A 15,717-nucleotide genomic window follows, 5' to 3' on the forward strand; every position below is an offset into this window, starting at 1 on the left:
CGTGGCGAGTGGGCTTTGTACTTTTTGATCAAAAATGTATACTAACAACCTGTTAGTTTTTGATATGATGCTGAGAAGCAATCAGATCATTATACAAGATTGTAGATGTGCGACCATGTCTGTTTCTTCTACCTGAATTCACATTTATAACAAATGCTGCCAATATTTTAAGACAAATATTATTTGCAGTAATATTGTAGCATATAGTAAGTGGATGTTCTTCTCAATGTTTAAGAAAACACGGTGTGACATGTTCAAGTGTCCCAACTACTTGTCTTAATGTTTATGCTGAAATGCAAGGCACACTTCTGCCCCGAGACATCCTCTGTGGTGGTAGTTATGGCGCATTGCTGTAATTTACCCAAATTAGCCACTATTTATGGTTGCTTAGAACAATCTCCTCAGGAAGGTGCTTGCAGAGTTGGTAACAGATGTGTGGGATCCTGAGTGAGGGCTGCAGGCAATGACCATGTATAAAATACACACAAAAGGACATTAGCCATGACAAGAACTTCTCAAACAAGGTAATAAATGACAGTTATTTCAAAAAACATTGTAGCATATGTTTCTTCCATTAGGACTTGTCCTAGAGTGTTAAATGCTTAGTTTTTTTTTTTTTTTTTTTAACTCTCAACAATCTAATATACCCTCCAGCATTAAAGGGACAACCTTCATGTTTTGGTATCAGGGGCTCAATATACAGTCATACGGGCCTAAATACAAGAATGGTAATTGGTTTATCTAAGACAATCTGATCCACTTAACTACACTGTTTCCAAAACATATTCATCTTTTTAATGTAAATGAAAAACCCTTTGTCTGCTGTAAAAATAATTCCAACCTCCACAATTAAAGCAGCAAATCCGACACACAGTGGGGAGCTTCAGCGTATTGGTCTGATAGAAGTACTGCTCAAAAGAAAAACTAACATGAAATACGTTTTCAGACTCACAACTCACATTTACTACTCCCTTACCTGCCAATTATAGGATATCAGTAAGGGGCTCTCCCCTGAAGCTTGGTATAAACAATACATAGCTGTACTCAAAGTCCATTGATTTGGACAGGATTTCTAATAGTCTTATGTTTTAATTGGGCAGCTGAACTATAAAGTCCCTATTACATGTGGTGATTGCCGGCTGAACAGGCAGATACCGCCTGGTGTAATAGGATCAGTTTGCTTATTCATTTAAAAATTATTGTTTGTCTCCCACACATTTAAAATTTCACATGGACATAAATAGTCAGACCCCTTGCTAGTACTTGATATTTAGCTCTGAATGCCCCATTTCTCTTGATCTTCTCCGAGATGTTCCTACACCTTGACTTAAGTCACCTGTGGTAAATTCATTTGAATGGACAGAATTTAGGAAGACAGTCCTGTCTATATAAAGTCTCACTGCTGACAAAGCATATCAGAGCAAAAACCAAGCCATAAGGGAGAAAGAACTGTCTATAGAGCTCAGAGACAGGGATGAGTGGAGACATAGGGGAAGATTTATCAAAATCTGTGTAGAGCAGTGTTTCTCAAGCACAGTCCTCAAGTCCCCCCAACAGGTCATGTTTTCTGGATTTCCTTAGTCTTTCACAGGTGATATAACTGTGGTGATGCCTGATGCACTGCCCATAATTATATAACCTGTGAAAGACTGAGGAAATCCAGAAAACATGACCTGTTGGGGGTACTAGAGGACCGCGCTTGGGAAACACTGGTGTAGAGGAAGAGTAGAGCAGTTGCCCATTGCAATTTCTTTATTTTTACAAAGGCCTCTGAAAAATAAAACACGCAATCTGATTGGTTGCTACGGCAATTGCACTATTCTTCCTCTACACAGGTTTTGATAAATCTCCCCCACTGATCTGGAGTCCTTGGTAGGGCTGGCGGTATGACCAAATGTGTGTATCACGGTATTTTTGTAACTTTTGGCGGTTCCACGGTATTTAACGGTATTTCCTCCTCCTCCCCCCAAAAAAAATTAATTATCAGCCCAGCGCTGCCCCCATCGGGGTAAATACTCACGTCACCAGCTAGCGCTGCCCTCCTCATGCTGTTTGTTGCGGCCGCCGGCGCTGTGACAAGGTAAACAAAATAAACTAACGGCATGTTCAGACGTCGGCCTTACGCTGGGGACGGACAGCTGTCAGCCTATCACTGGCCGCAGCGATGTTCCGCCTCGGCCGCTGATAGGCTGAGCCCACTGTCATGTAAGAAGCTCTAGACAGCTTTTTACATGACAGTGGGCTCAGCCTATCAGCAGCTGAGGCGGAACATCGCTGCGGCCGGTGATAGGCTGATGGCTGTCCGATGTTCCATTCCCTAGGAAGCAGATGAGGCAGGTACCTGACCAACGGGAGGTAAGATAAAGTTTATTTTGTTTATTTTTTGCAGCTCAAGCATAGGGATACCACACAGTATAGAGCAGTGGTCTTCAACCTGCCGACCTCCAGATGTTGCAGAACTACAACTCCCAGCATGCATGCTGAGTGTTGTAGCTTTGCAACATCTGGAGGTCCGCAGGTTGAAGACCACTGGTATAGAGTATCAGCGCCGGCGGCTGCACCAAACAAGAGGAAGGGGACAGCGCTAGGCCGATTGGGGGGCAGAACAGCGCTCGCGGGCAACATATGATTAGTTCCCCAACATGGGGACAGCGCAGCGCTAGGCTAATTCATTCATCCCCGAGGGGGAGGGGCCAAACCGGTATTGCGGTATGGGTTAAAATTCATATCGTTCAGCACAAAAATGTCGGTATTCGGTATGAACCGGTATACCACCCAGCCCTAGTCCTGGGTAAAACATATTTCTGATAGTCTGAAAGTTCCTAAGAGCACAGGCAGTAGCACTAAAGTACCAGATATGTGGGCAAGGGGGACATATGAAAAAGTGTTTACAAGGGAACCAGTCAGATTTAAAATTCTGGCCAACCTACGTTGCAGAGCATGTTACAGAGCAGTAATGGCTGAACAGATAGATATACAGAATTGTGAGAAATGATATGGAAGAACTAATAGTGGGCAGTGCTACTCAGTTACTGACAACATTCCCTGTATGAGTGTACATACAGAGATAGCAGTCTATCAATTTAGTAGGACCACCCACTGGCCTACATGGCGCATCTTCAGACCATCTAGTATTAGTTAAGACCACCTATTCGTATTGCGGGTGACCCTGCTGTCAGATGTATACACATAACAGATGTAGTGTGAAGCATATTTCCCAGTTTTTTGGTGAGCCATAATTAAAGCTGTCTAAAAGAAAAACCTTTATTTGTTGCCCATAGAAACCAAAGCTCAGCTATTGTTTTATCAGAGCATTTAAAATAAAAGCCGAGCTCTGGTAGGTTGCTAAAGACAGATATTTTTTTTTCTTTTTGACAGTTTGGATTATGTCCGTGTGTTTAGCTTTAATAAGTGGAACAAAAACTTAACATAATTGCATGCAGATATGAAATAGCACTAATGAAGAAAAAGGAGGATGCACCTAAATATTAAATGTGTCTATGCGGTACCATTCACCCAAATATCTACATACCCCAGAAGTACACGGTCAACTGCTACATTTGTGGAGGACGAAATCAGTAACTTCCAATGGAATGAATCATGTTCTTCAGGAGGATTATGCGTTTCAAAAAGATGAACTAGGAACAAAACAACCACTGCCAGCAGGTAACTTTTTCCAGCACCAAAAACTCCTGAAAATGCCACAAGTATAATAGTTGTATTACCATAAATATGTAAAGACAAATACTTCAAATATCTGTAACTCTATATTGGATTTTTTTCTTGAAGACAAAAAGTTTTTTGTTAATGTGTTAGAAAAAAAACAAAAAAACTTTAATTACATATTAGATACATTTGCAGCAGCAAACACATGCGACCAAAACCATTCCCCCATGCGTTCCCCAATTGCCATGCAATGTTTACGGAATTATCAGAAACATCTGCAGTCATTGGTGACACATTGGGTGTGTGGTTTAAGCCAAATGCTTTCACCGACATGCGAGAATGGGGCCTTATAAAATTCAAAGAGGAGTTATCTAGCATTTGAATAGGTTAAACCTTTTTCGTGACCAGGGGAATTTGGGGCCCTTCTGACCCAAAATAAAATAACCTTTTAGAATGCGGAGTTCAAAAGTTGTTTTGTGACATTGGCCTCTCTCATTATTTGAAATTAGAGCAGATAGGAATCATTTTGATTAAGAATTATACTAAGAATTAGATTCCAGCAGAAGATGTTCAATCTTGTAGCAAAATCCGCCACAGAATTCCATTTGGTCAATGGGACGGCTCTTCTAAAAGTGACGATTTTGGATAATTTCCGCTCCATTTACCATGAAGCTGGAAGATTATTTCCTCACTGAAAGTATCTATAATGTTTACCCAAAAATATTTCATCCTGTAGTTTTCCTATGCATAGTGATGCATAATATGTATAGATTGTATAATGTATAGTTATAGTGTCAATATCAAAGACCCTAATTGAAACTGCTTTAGGCCCTATTTGATATTGCTCCAGATGCAGACTCATACATGGGCAATTCCTCAGAAAAGCACAAAAGCAGACAGAGCCGGTAAGGAACAAACTAAAATTAGTGACCAGGGGTGACAATTTAATTTATGGTGTAATGTACATTCTGAGTGACTAGAACAAAATGTATGCCTAACCACATTATGCCCATGGAAAACGCATTCACGTATTCTGAATCATATAGGGGGGTTAGCAGGGAATGCATTTTGGCTATGTGTTCTGCTGTTCCCATATACAGATCACTGATATTGATTGGTAAACAGCCCATTAAGGCAGATACCAGTGATCTGCATGGTAAGGCATGGAGAGAAAAAAACAGATTACATCTTCTCTGCATGCCCCCAGGCCCTCTAGAGAAGCCCTGTGATGTGAATAATGACATCACAGGCTTGCATAGAAACCATTCACATACGCCAGGAGCATTTCTGCATTCAGCAGTGCAGGGCTTGATATAAGTCCTGTAATTATAGGTTTTTGGTGATAGGGAACTGATAATTTCACTTCCCTGCCTGAAAGCCTGATTCTTTCCATTGCACTTCATGCAAAAGCAGTAGAGCCAAAGACTCAACATGAAATTACCTGGCTACAGGTAGATGGATCAACTCTGCAGCTTGTTAGTTTTCATGGGCCAGTCACTATGGTGTTAAAAGTCCTTCCTTTTGTAAATGTTCCACGTCTTAAAGTGTATGCTTTATGCTTATGAATGACTTGTTCACAGCATTAAACAAGCAGATCAGGAGAAGTTCAAATATAATGTAACACAGAGAAATTGTTTGCACCTTAGTCAACCCCAATGGGCTTCACCAAAACCCAGTTTCAGAAAAAGAGAATTACAATATGGGACCCTTTGTAGTCAGGATACTTAGCAGTCTTATAAACCTTACTGTATAACTATTAATGACTTTTATACAGTCATGTATATTTTACAAACAATATATACTGCATTAATGAAGGGTTTCATTAATTATTTTGTTCAATTTGAAATATTACAATTTTCTGGAAAAACTTATTGAAAAGAAAGATATAGGACTCCCTGTCCTACAGTGCAACCTCTAGGACAGTGACAAATTGAACACAACATTGATTTCAATGGGATTCCGCAGTCCCACTCAAAAGCAGAATTTCCACAAAAACATAAGACCAGTCTTATATTTGGTGGAATTCCACTGCGGAACCCCATTAAAGCCAATGGGGCTTGAATTTTGGCACAACTCTGTGTTCTGAGAACACAGAAATTGTGCCGCAATTCCGTTCAGCAAGCTTTGCTCAACGGAATTCGTGCAGAATTGCGCACATCCCATCTTGTGAACATAGCCTTAATTGGACAGTTCCTCAACCCATTTGTTTTTTTTATAACTCTCACATATGTAGATGTAATCTTTGGTGCTGTTTGGGGAAGAGTTTCTTATAAGTGAATCTAACTATTGAAAAATCACAACTAGTGGTAGTATTAATATATTTTTATTTAAGTACACTGACATTCACTACTAAGTGTGTATTCCTATTGAATGTATTTAAGTATTCATCTTGTTCACAGAATAAAGAGTGACTTGAAGGCAGAATAATAGTTTTATAGTTTTTTCTCTTACCATGAATGATTGTGATGGGTGCAGACTGGGGTCCTTCGGTGTCAGAGCTAGCCATCATATGTGCTATTTGCACCAACGCAGTGGCTTGGTCTTCATTCAGACAAAATTGTGTAATCATGTCCTTTGCTAAATTCAACACAAATGTATGATCAGCAATATTACATTTGCTGGAGACTTTGGCAGTCATAGCAGGTGGTTTGAATTTCCCTCTAGGAATTTTTATTGGTTTCTCACATTCAGAAGACCTAGAATCAATTAAGGGACAGAGAAACAAATATTTGGTGACGTAAAACTGTATCTGCTAAGGCTAGACTTAAAAAAAAAAAAAAAAAAAAAAAAAAAAAAAGTGTCGTTGTATATAGTATTACAGAATAAAAAATGTATACAACTTGAGTAGTGAAGTGAAAAATTCCCATTAACATGAATTCTCCTTATCAAATGGACATGCAGTCTTAGAATTGGGGGCTATGTTATGTCTCCAAATAAGGTGCTTACTTACATTGTGAGAAGATGAGGCATTATGGGCAGTAAAGATGGGTTAAAGTGCTCATGTATGTTTCTCAAAGATGTCAGTTCTGTACTTGCATTACAAACCAGTAATGCATGGACAACCACTGCAAAAAGAAACAGTAGTTATGGGAGTGTCTTTATCTACTGACTACATATATAAAGAATTGGAGTATAAAAGTCAGTATAAAAGTCAGCCAGTTCAGCTGACAAACTGTTATGAAACCATAATACACAAGCTTTTCGTTTTAAATGTATCTGTCATTTGCAAAAACTTAGTTAAAAAAAAGTGCAGAGGAAAAGCAGGGCTCCGTGCACTGAGGACAAGCAGGGCTCTGTACACTGAGGACAAGCAGGGCTCCGTACACTGAGGACAAGCAGGGCTCCGTACACTGAGGACAAGCAGGGCTCCGTACACTGAGGACAAGCAGGGCTCCGTACACTGAGGACAAGCAGGGCTCCGTACACTGAGGACAAGCAGGGCTCCGTGCACCGAGGACAAGCAGGGCTCCGTGCACCGAGGACAAGCAGGGCTCCGTGCACCGAGGACAAGCAGGGCTCCGTGCACCGAGGACAAGCAGGGCTCCGTGCACCGAGGACAAGCAGGGCTCCGTGCACCGAGGACAAGCAGGGCTCCGTGCACCGAGGACAAGCAGGGCTCCGTGCACCGAGGACAAGCAGGGCTCTGTGCACCGAGGACAAGCAGGGCTCTGTGCACCGAGGACAAGCAGGGCTCTGTGCAGTGAGGACAAGCAGGGCTCTGTGCAGTGAGGACAAGCAGGGCTCTGTACACTAAGGACAAACAGGACTCTGTACACTGAGGACAAGCAGGGCTTTGTGCACCGAGGACAAGCAGGGCTCTGTGCAGTGAGGACAAGCAGGGCTCTGTGCAGTGAGGACAAGCAGGGCTCTGTACACTAAGGACAAACAGGACTCTGTACACTAAGGATAAACAGGGCTATGTGCAGTGAAGCTCTGTGACATGCCCCCAGCTCACACATCAGAATGATTGACAAGCCAGGAGCCTGCACAGAATCCTGCTTGTCCTGCCCAAACTTCCTGTATTTTGTCTCTGCACTATGTACATTATATCATATTGCTTCTATCACTTTTGAAAAAGCCTCTAAAAAAAATAAAAGAAGCAATCTGATTGGTTGCTATGGGCAACTGGTCATCTGCCCCAATGTATCTACGCTGGATTTTGTAAAAAAAAAAAAAAAAAGTGGGCAAGGTATGTTTGTATTTTTTTTTTTTAAATTACATTTTACTTTCTTGCATAAAATAAGGGGATTTTGCCAATTGGGTTATTTAAATTTTCCAAACTGCTTTAGATAAAGAAAGCGGATATCTGGTGCTCCACCTTGTTTTTAAAAGGTCAAGAGGCTGATATGTCTGTAAACACTCTGTCTGCCAGTATTGTGAATTGTGTACATGCAGACATGCAATCTAGTCAGTCACTAGATTCTCCTCCTCTTGTGATAATGGCATGATCTTTGTGTTAACATTAATTCTCCACAATAAAAATGTACCACACCACCCCCAAAATTTGCACAAAGCAAAACAACAAAAAAAACTGTATAAAACAAAACAGTATAAAACTTTTACAATTTACACAGTCTTAAAAAAGATTATTTTAATTAATTTCATATTTCTCTGTTCAGTTTTACCAGTCACATACTATTTGATGGCCAGTTGGATGGGCTATATCCTTTTAAAGGTGAAATCTCTATATCATTGTTAGCAGAGGGTCCAAAGAAAACACTGAAAGCAATGAATGTATCCAGTGGATCAAAGTTCAGGGTCTTTGAAACAACCCAGAGATCATCTGAAAAAATGATAAAGTAGGGGATTATAAATAGTCCAGTTATATATAACTGTTCAGTCTGAAGATGACATAAATTTACACATAAATCATGGACAGGCTGCTGTTTAGGTCAGATCACTGATCCTTTAGGTTACCTCTAAGGATGTCATAACAGCTCTTCTTAAAAAAAAAAAAAAAAAAAAATTAAATTGGTCAACATTTTCATCTACTCAGTAAAAAAAAATAATCACAGATGCATATCACCTACAATGCTGAAGTAAGTTATGCTGCCCTTTCAACCAGTAGTTTCTTTTTGTTTCATTTTAAAGGGATTATCTATAGGATTATATGAACATGCTTTCTTCTAAAATTAGCATCATACCTGTTCTCAGGTTGTGTGTTGTATTACAAGTCATTCACTTCAGTAGGACCGAGCTGCAATACAAGCTAAACAGTGGTGTTGTTTCAAAAAGAAAACAGCTATACTTTTCTTGTCCTCGATAACCCTTTTAAAAACCACGATGTAATAATGTGGACAATATAATAACCATTCCAGTCACAAGAAGGCAGTTATACATTCACACTTTAAAACATTGTTGGAGAAAAAGAGCCATGGTTGCTCATCTACGTCTTGCACAAATGTCCTTGGTAAGGCAGGAGTGGGGCTGCCTGGTGTTGGTGTTGCGGTGGCCGTTGCCCAGCACTGTGCTAGTTTTAGTTCAGAGACCCACTCTTATGTGGCCTTGACCTGGTAAGTGGGCTTGTATATTTTGATCAAAAGGTATACTAACAACCAGTTCGTTTTAGAATTTATGCTGGAAAAACTACTTGATCATAGCACATAAAAGTTGTGGATGTGCTGCCATGTCTGTTTCTCTATTTTTGAGTTACATTCACACTTGGTTACCTTTGCTGTAAGCAGATGAACTATGCTTACGACTCAGCTTAAGATACAGTTTTGGTTTCGACTCTCCAGTAAATTCGGAATCCACATTGGCAAATTTTTGAAATTTCCCAAACTGTCTTTTTGGAAAAGTCGAAATTTTTCTATAAAACATAATGTGCAGAGGACTATTTTCAGAAACTCAGGACCAAACCTATTTCATATAAAACTAAATATTGGGTTTAGCTTTAATTATTTACAAGTAGCAAGGAAGCAATTACCTTTTTTTTTCTTTTCCACTTTACAGCCAATTATTCCTATTTCTTTTTTTTTTTCAGTAAGATGTACAACAGTATTTATATTGCACATTACAAATATGGAATAGTTACTGCTAATTGTAAATATGTTAATTTTGCTTTCCAGGACAAAATATTGATGGCTTACCCTCAGGACTCCGCACTGTTGGATGACTTAAAGGGGTAGTCCAGTGGTGAAAAACTTATCCCCTATCCTAAGGATAGGGGATAAGTTTGAGATTGCGGGGGTCCGACCGCTGGGGCCCCCTGCGATCTCTCTGTACGGGGGCCAGGCTCTCCGGCCAGATAGCGGGTGTCGACCCCCGCACGAAGCCGCGGCCGACACGCCCCCTCAATACATCTCTATGGCAGAGCTGGAGATTGCCGAAGACAGCGCTCCGGCTCTGCCATAGAGTTGTATTGAGGGGGCGTGTCGGCCGCCGCTTCGTGCGGAGGTCGACACGCCCTCTTCCCGCGGGCTGTCGGGGCTCCGTACAGGAGATCGCAGGGGGCCCCAGCGGTCGGACCCCCCGCGATCTCAAACTTATCCCCTATCCTTAGGATAGGGGATAAGTTGTTTACCACTGGGTCACCACTGGACTACTCCTTTAAGGTAGCATGCAACTTTGACAAGCACGGCCCTTTTTGTTGTTTTCCAGGAACAGCACTATATATCATGTAGTGGCTATGCTGCTCAGTATTAAAGGGAACCTGTCATTAGCTTAATGCTGCCTAAACTGTGGGCAGAATAGAACTGGTGAAGGCATTGCCAGCCCAGTACACTATGAATTACTTTGATACGCTTAGGCAAATCAGAGTAATCATAGTTTGAAATAATGCCGACGAGACACGGGTAAACTAGTGCTGGGGGCAGGTTCTGGCGCTGCTTCCTACCTGGACAGCTTAAGTAATGATTCTGTGCAGTAATCTGAAAATATGTTTCATTTATTTAAATACTTTCAATGAGTTTTCATGTTTTGATCTATGCTTTTTACCATATAGCACCCTAGTCTACACATGTCTACTACAATTTAATCAATTTAATCAAAATATTTATGTGTGTTAGAATATATATTCGTGTGCTATTTCATCCACAGATTTAACAAATTAGCTTTAAAACAGTGGAAAATAAACGAAATTTAAAATGCTATGCATAAAAAGGCACATTATTTTAACAAATATAAAACATAACTGATTTAATGTGTGGGTGTTGCTCCATATGTTCTACATGAGGCATTTGTCATAAGATGAACTAGAACAATACTTCTAAAACTGCTGGATAGGCTTCACCACTGAGTGGCCCACTAATCTGTAGGTGTGGTACAGCTGGAGAGATGGTCTCCAATATGGCGGCAGCAATATTTGGTTTAGCAACATAATTGCCTTTGTTTGTGGTTATGGTAATGTGACAAGAGGAATAGTGAGTGTTAGGTTTAATTTGCAACAACTGTTGGGGCACAGGCATTACTATGTTCTGACTGGTGATGGTGTATGACATGTTTGAGAGCAGTGGCCTAAATATAAACAGATCACTTTCAGCTTAATTCAGAAGCTAATGCATTGGTAAAGAAAATAAACAATCAATGCATACCTAATAATGAGCTGGCTCTCCTCATACAGGTTCATATTCTGACATCTGATGTATCCAGACAGACTTTTCATATCTGTCATAACCAATCGGGATTCCTGTGTGTCCCTTCTTATATGTGTCCCCTTTACTTCATTTAGCCATTTAAAGAACTTACATTGACTGTCTTTGGGTGCATCACAAGAATAAAAGAAGCGGCCCTAATGAAGACAGAAATTAGAAGTACAATCATCTCAATTTTCATTATTTTTTTTTTCTTAAATATGCATATATTTTTAATTGTATTATTAGAATCACAATAAAACATTAAAAGGGAATACTCACCTCACCCTGTTACAGCACTGCTCTCCTTTCCACAAACACCAGAGCTTTGAATTTAGCTACACCTGACAACCCTGCTGCTCTACTAACATAGAAGAGTTGTAGTCCTAATCTGGCAGCTGGATGTAAATTTCTTCTGGGCTGTTGGAGTCCAGAGGGAGCGCAGGTGGAACTTAGAGGGAGAACTGTGGAATTGCTGAGGCCTGCAGTTCTCAGCTGAGTCAAAGTCTAGGTTACAATGGTAACAGTAAGCAGATGGCTTCCAAAGGAAATGCTCACACTCCTTGAGCTGGCAGAGTGTCATGGGGTTGTATTTGTAGCTTATCCCAGGCACTCTCTGGCTGATGGTGTTTTGGGGCATCCTTGGTGGTTGTGTGCAAAAAGGGAGCCAGACACAGGTATAACTTAAAAACTTGAGTTTATTACAGTTCTGCAAAAAAACCTTCAAGATGGAGACACCATTTTTGTGCCTCCATCCAAAAGGATCATACCTAGCTGTGACTGGAGCAGGGCTATCCAAGTGAATTTCTAGGATTTCAGGAGCTGGTCGTTCTTTACTTTTCTTAAGCCCTTGCCACTTGTTCTAGAACACCCTCTCAGAGGGAGCTGTAGTAGTAGTAGTAACTTTATTATGGCAGAGCTCCAAGGTGGAAAAAGAAATCCACTTGTTTCGCCCGTACTGTAGTACACAACGGCAGGGCGTAGAACAGAAAGATTTGGGACATCAAAGATACATTGCACCAGGCCTATCTGGAAGCCCAATTCAGTCCAAGTGTAGGAGCGGAAGTCCATGCTCCATTTGACCTCACATTATAGAATGCTATTCCTGCTGAACATATTTAGATTGTGACTACAGGGACCAATTTGAGTGTACAGCGCTGCAGAATCTTAGTGTGCTATATAAAATAAATTATTATTATTGTTATAGCACCTTTACCCAAGATGCACAAAATGTAGTAACATATATAAAGCCACAAAGGAATGTTTACACACCCCAAATTATAATGATTTAATATATAATTTCTTGAGTTATTATTAAATTAGGGATTAATTTGAGTTATTATTAAATTAGGGATTAAAAGCACTTAAAAAAAACACACAGAATGTCATATGTGTCCAGTAAAATAAGCTGGAAACCTCTCCCCCCCCCCCCCCCCCCCCCAAAAAAAATAAAAATAAATAATAGGCATGAGCAGTAATATAAAAGTATAGTAACATAACTGTATATAAATAACCAATGAACTAGGTATTTAGGATACACAGTCACAAAAACAATATCACTTACTAAATCATAACCCCCCCCCCCCCCCCCCCACACACACACACACACACCAAAAAGGCAATCTATATGTGGTAATAGAATAAAACCTGCCAATGATGTGTGTACTGAGAAAAAGGGCCTCACACATACTGTTGCACACTAAGCAACATCCTTCAGTTAATGTGTATCCCATATACTTGGATTATTGCAAATGTATATACTGGATTGTGCCTATATCTCATATTCCTGCTCATGCCCTATTTTTGGAAAATAATTTTATTTTTATTTTGGTAAGGTTTCCAGTTTATTTTACTGGACCCATGTAAAAAAAATTTAATTGCTTTTAATCGTCTGGTCCTTTTTTTCTTTATAATGTTGGGTGTGCGCACATTTTTTGTGTTGTTGGATTACACATTACTATTAAAGGGGGAGATTTATCAAAACCTGTCCAGAGGAAAAGTTGCTGAGTTTCCCATAGCAACCAGACTGCTTCTTTCATTTTTCAAAAACTAAAGAAGCAATCTGATTGGTTGCTATGGGAAACTCAGCATCTTTTCCTCTGGACAAGTTTAGATAAATCTTCCCCAGAGAGATGCAGCACCGTTTATTAAAAAAATTAGTAAACAATGTAATTAGAGTAATTTGGTTCTGAAGACACCAGCTGTAACTGAAATAGATATGTTTAAGACACATAAAAATAAAATAAATTACAATCACAAACTATAGAGTATTCTTGACATGTCCTACTTATACAGTATAATACGTAGAAGTTATTTAACAAATCAGATATCATTTTTTTTTTAAAGTCGTAAAATGATAATAGTGCAATAGTAATGCGATCACATGCATATAGAATAGGTGTCAACTGACACCTATAAGAATGTAAATGATACAAGTTTGTTTCAAATCTGAAACTGTCTGTGTCACACATATATATACTCAACTAACTCTTATCTTCGATTAGTTGGCCGTTTATTTGTTCGATTAATTTGATAAAAAAAAAAAAAAGAGAAGCTTTAGGGAACCAGGAAAGAGTTGAAGCGGTTATCCAGCAAGAGGTTTTTTTTTTTTTTCTTTTATATAACCATGCCCGTTCTACAATATGACAAAAATTTAAAAAAAAAAAAAATTACTTTCCTCCAGCACTCCTGTGGTGCCTCCGGTGTCAAGGTTCGGTCCCTGGCTGCGATCCTCTTCCTGAGCTGCAATGTGATGCTTGGACCCGGAGTGACATCGAGACCCTGTGTGTCATACTGCCACTCACTAGCCGAGCCAGACATCACTGCAGCCTCTCATTGGCATGATCACACATCTTATCCCCTATTCTCTGGATAGGGAATAAGATGTCTAGGGGCGGAGTACCCCTTTAACACAGTGTATAGGTTAATAGGTTAAATGGAGACCTAAGGCTCTAAAGTCATAATTCAATCGAATGAGTATTATATGGACATAAATCTTACTTAATCTTAAAACTTTACCTTGTTGGGGCCTTCTTTTCTGACCATTACAAGCTTAGCTGGCTGTTGGTGTAGACAAAGGGGAGCAGCATTATCTTTCTTCTGTGTCTCATCTCCGTTTGAAGTATAAAAAGACATGTCAACTTTGGAGAAAGCTCTGTGCAGTCGCTGTGACAGCTCATACATTATTATATTCAAATGTTCTGCACAAAAAAATAAAATATATTGTAGGTGAACAAAAACTGCTACCTTTTGTAAAATTTCAAGACAACCTGACACCTTGTTCACCCGCACTAAACTCAATATGCTGGGTTAGAGTGCAGGTGAACAGCTTCACAAAGAGGGGTCACTTAAAACCATTCAGTATATGAAGAGTTCTGGAACTGTACATTTCTTGCTGAATTACTATCCATCACATAATGGAGGCTGGGAGCAAGCTCACCCAGCTCCCCTGCCTTCTCTATATTCTCTGTCCACCAGCCACTTCAGTAATTTTGCTAATGAAGGTTATAGGTGAGCACACAGAAAGCAGAGCAGTCACCTGTGATGTTTATTAGCATATTAATGAGGGGCAGGGCAGTTAGAGAATATGGAGAAAGCAGGGGAGCTTGGTAAGCTGGCTCCCTGCCTCCATTGCGCACTGGATAGCAATGCAGCATTAAGTGCCAGAACTCTGTATATACTGAACGGATTTAGGCGAGTGACACCTCTTTGTAAATATGTTTACTAGAACTATAACCCAGTATGGTAGTCTCCTTTCTTAAAAATAGTGTGCACCAAGCTCCTCTCATTCTTGGAATAAGTAGGGGTCCCACTGCCATTAACAGTTCATGCCAATAACAGTTCATGTCATTTCTAACTGACATGTCAAAAAGGTTTATAATTATTGATACAAATGTCAATTTGTATCATTGAAGGCTGATGTATTAAAAGGGGTATTTCCATCTCATAAAGTGATGGCAAATCACTAACATATGCTATTACATTTGATTGTGGGGGTTTGACTTCTAGGACTCCCACCAATTGAGAAAAAGACACAGGGCTTTGTCCCCTTTTGATTTTTTATCTACACTAAAACATTTTCAGCTATCCTGCAGTGCAAGGAACCACAGTCAACCCTATTCACTTCCATGGGGCTACACTGCAGTTCCATGCACAGCAGGGTGGCAAGAGAACACTTCATTCTTGATGGGGGATCTCAGACCCCCAGTGGTCATAAATGATGTAACACCCATTCATTCAAACTAACTCCTAGCTGTTATCTGATCCTATTTAGCCAGATGGAAAGAAATGCTGAACTTTAAGGGTAGGGTCACAACTAACGGATCCGCATCGTATTTTACGCTGCGGATCCTCCAGTGACCCAATCCATAGTGTGCCTCTAGCTGTTGCCCTGCCCCCTGGCCTGCCCGCAGCGGCATGCCACTGCTCCGAGCAGCCACACAGGGGCCTGCGAGTCACTTCACACATGCGCAGTGTACTC

At 40.2% G+C, this 15,717-nt stretch overlaps 1 protein-coding gene across 4 annotated transcripts in view; it reads right to left on the reverse strand.

Moving 5' to 3' along the window:
* Positions 1-15,717, reverse strand: part of ZGRF1 (zinc finger GRF-type containing 1) — a 171,535-nt gene that overhangs the window by 37,411 nt on the left and 118,407 nt on the right. For all 4 annotated transcript variants that reach the window (XM_056564937.1, XM_056564962.1, XM_056564952.1 and 1 more), the window contains 7 exons: positions 14,256-14,437; positions 11,199-11,395; positions 9,336-9,475; positions 8,303-8,449; positions 6,617-6,731; positions 6,118-6,362; positions 3,533-3,692 (listed from right to left, as the gene is read on the reverse strand). In XM_056564937.1, the coding sequence (XP_056420912.1) occupies positions 3,533-3,692; positions 6,118-6,362; positions 6,617-6,731; positions 8,303-8,449; positions 9,336-9,475; positions 11,199-11,395; positions 14,256-14,437 (1,186 nt within the window). The remainder of the gene's footprint in view (positions 1-3,532; positions 3,693-6,117; positions 6,363-6,616; positions 6,732-8,302; positions 8,450-9,335; positions 9,476-11,198; positions 11,396-14,255; positions 14,438-15,717) is intronic.

This window comes from Hyla sarda, chromosome 1 (genome assembly GCF_029499605.1).
Source record: "Hyla sarda isolate aHylSar1 chromosome 1, aHylSar1.hap1, whole genome shotgun sequence".
In the NCBI taxonomy this organism is placed as follows: Eukaryota; Metazoa; Chordata; class Amphibia; order Anura; family Hylidae; genus Hyla; species Hyla sarda.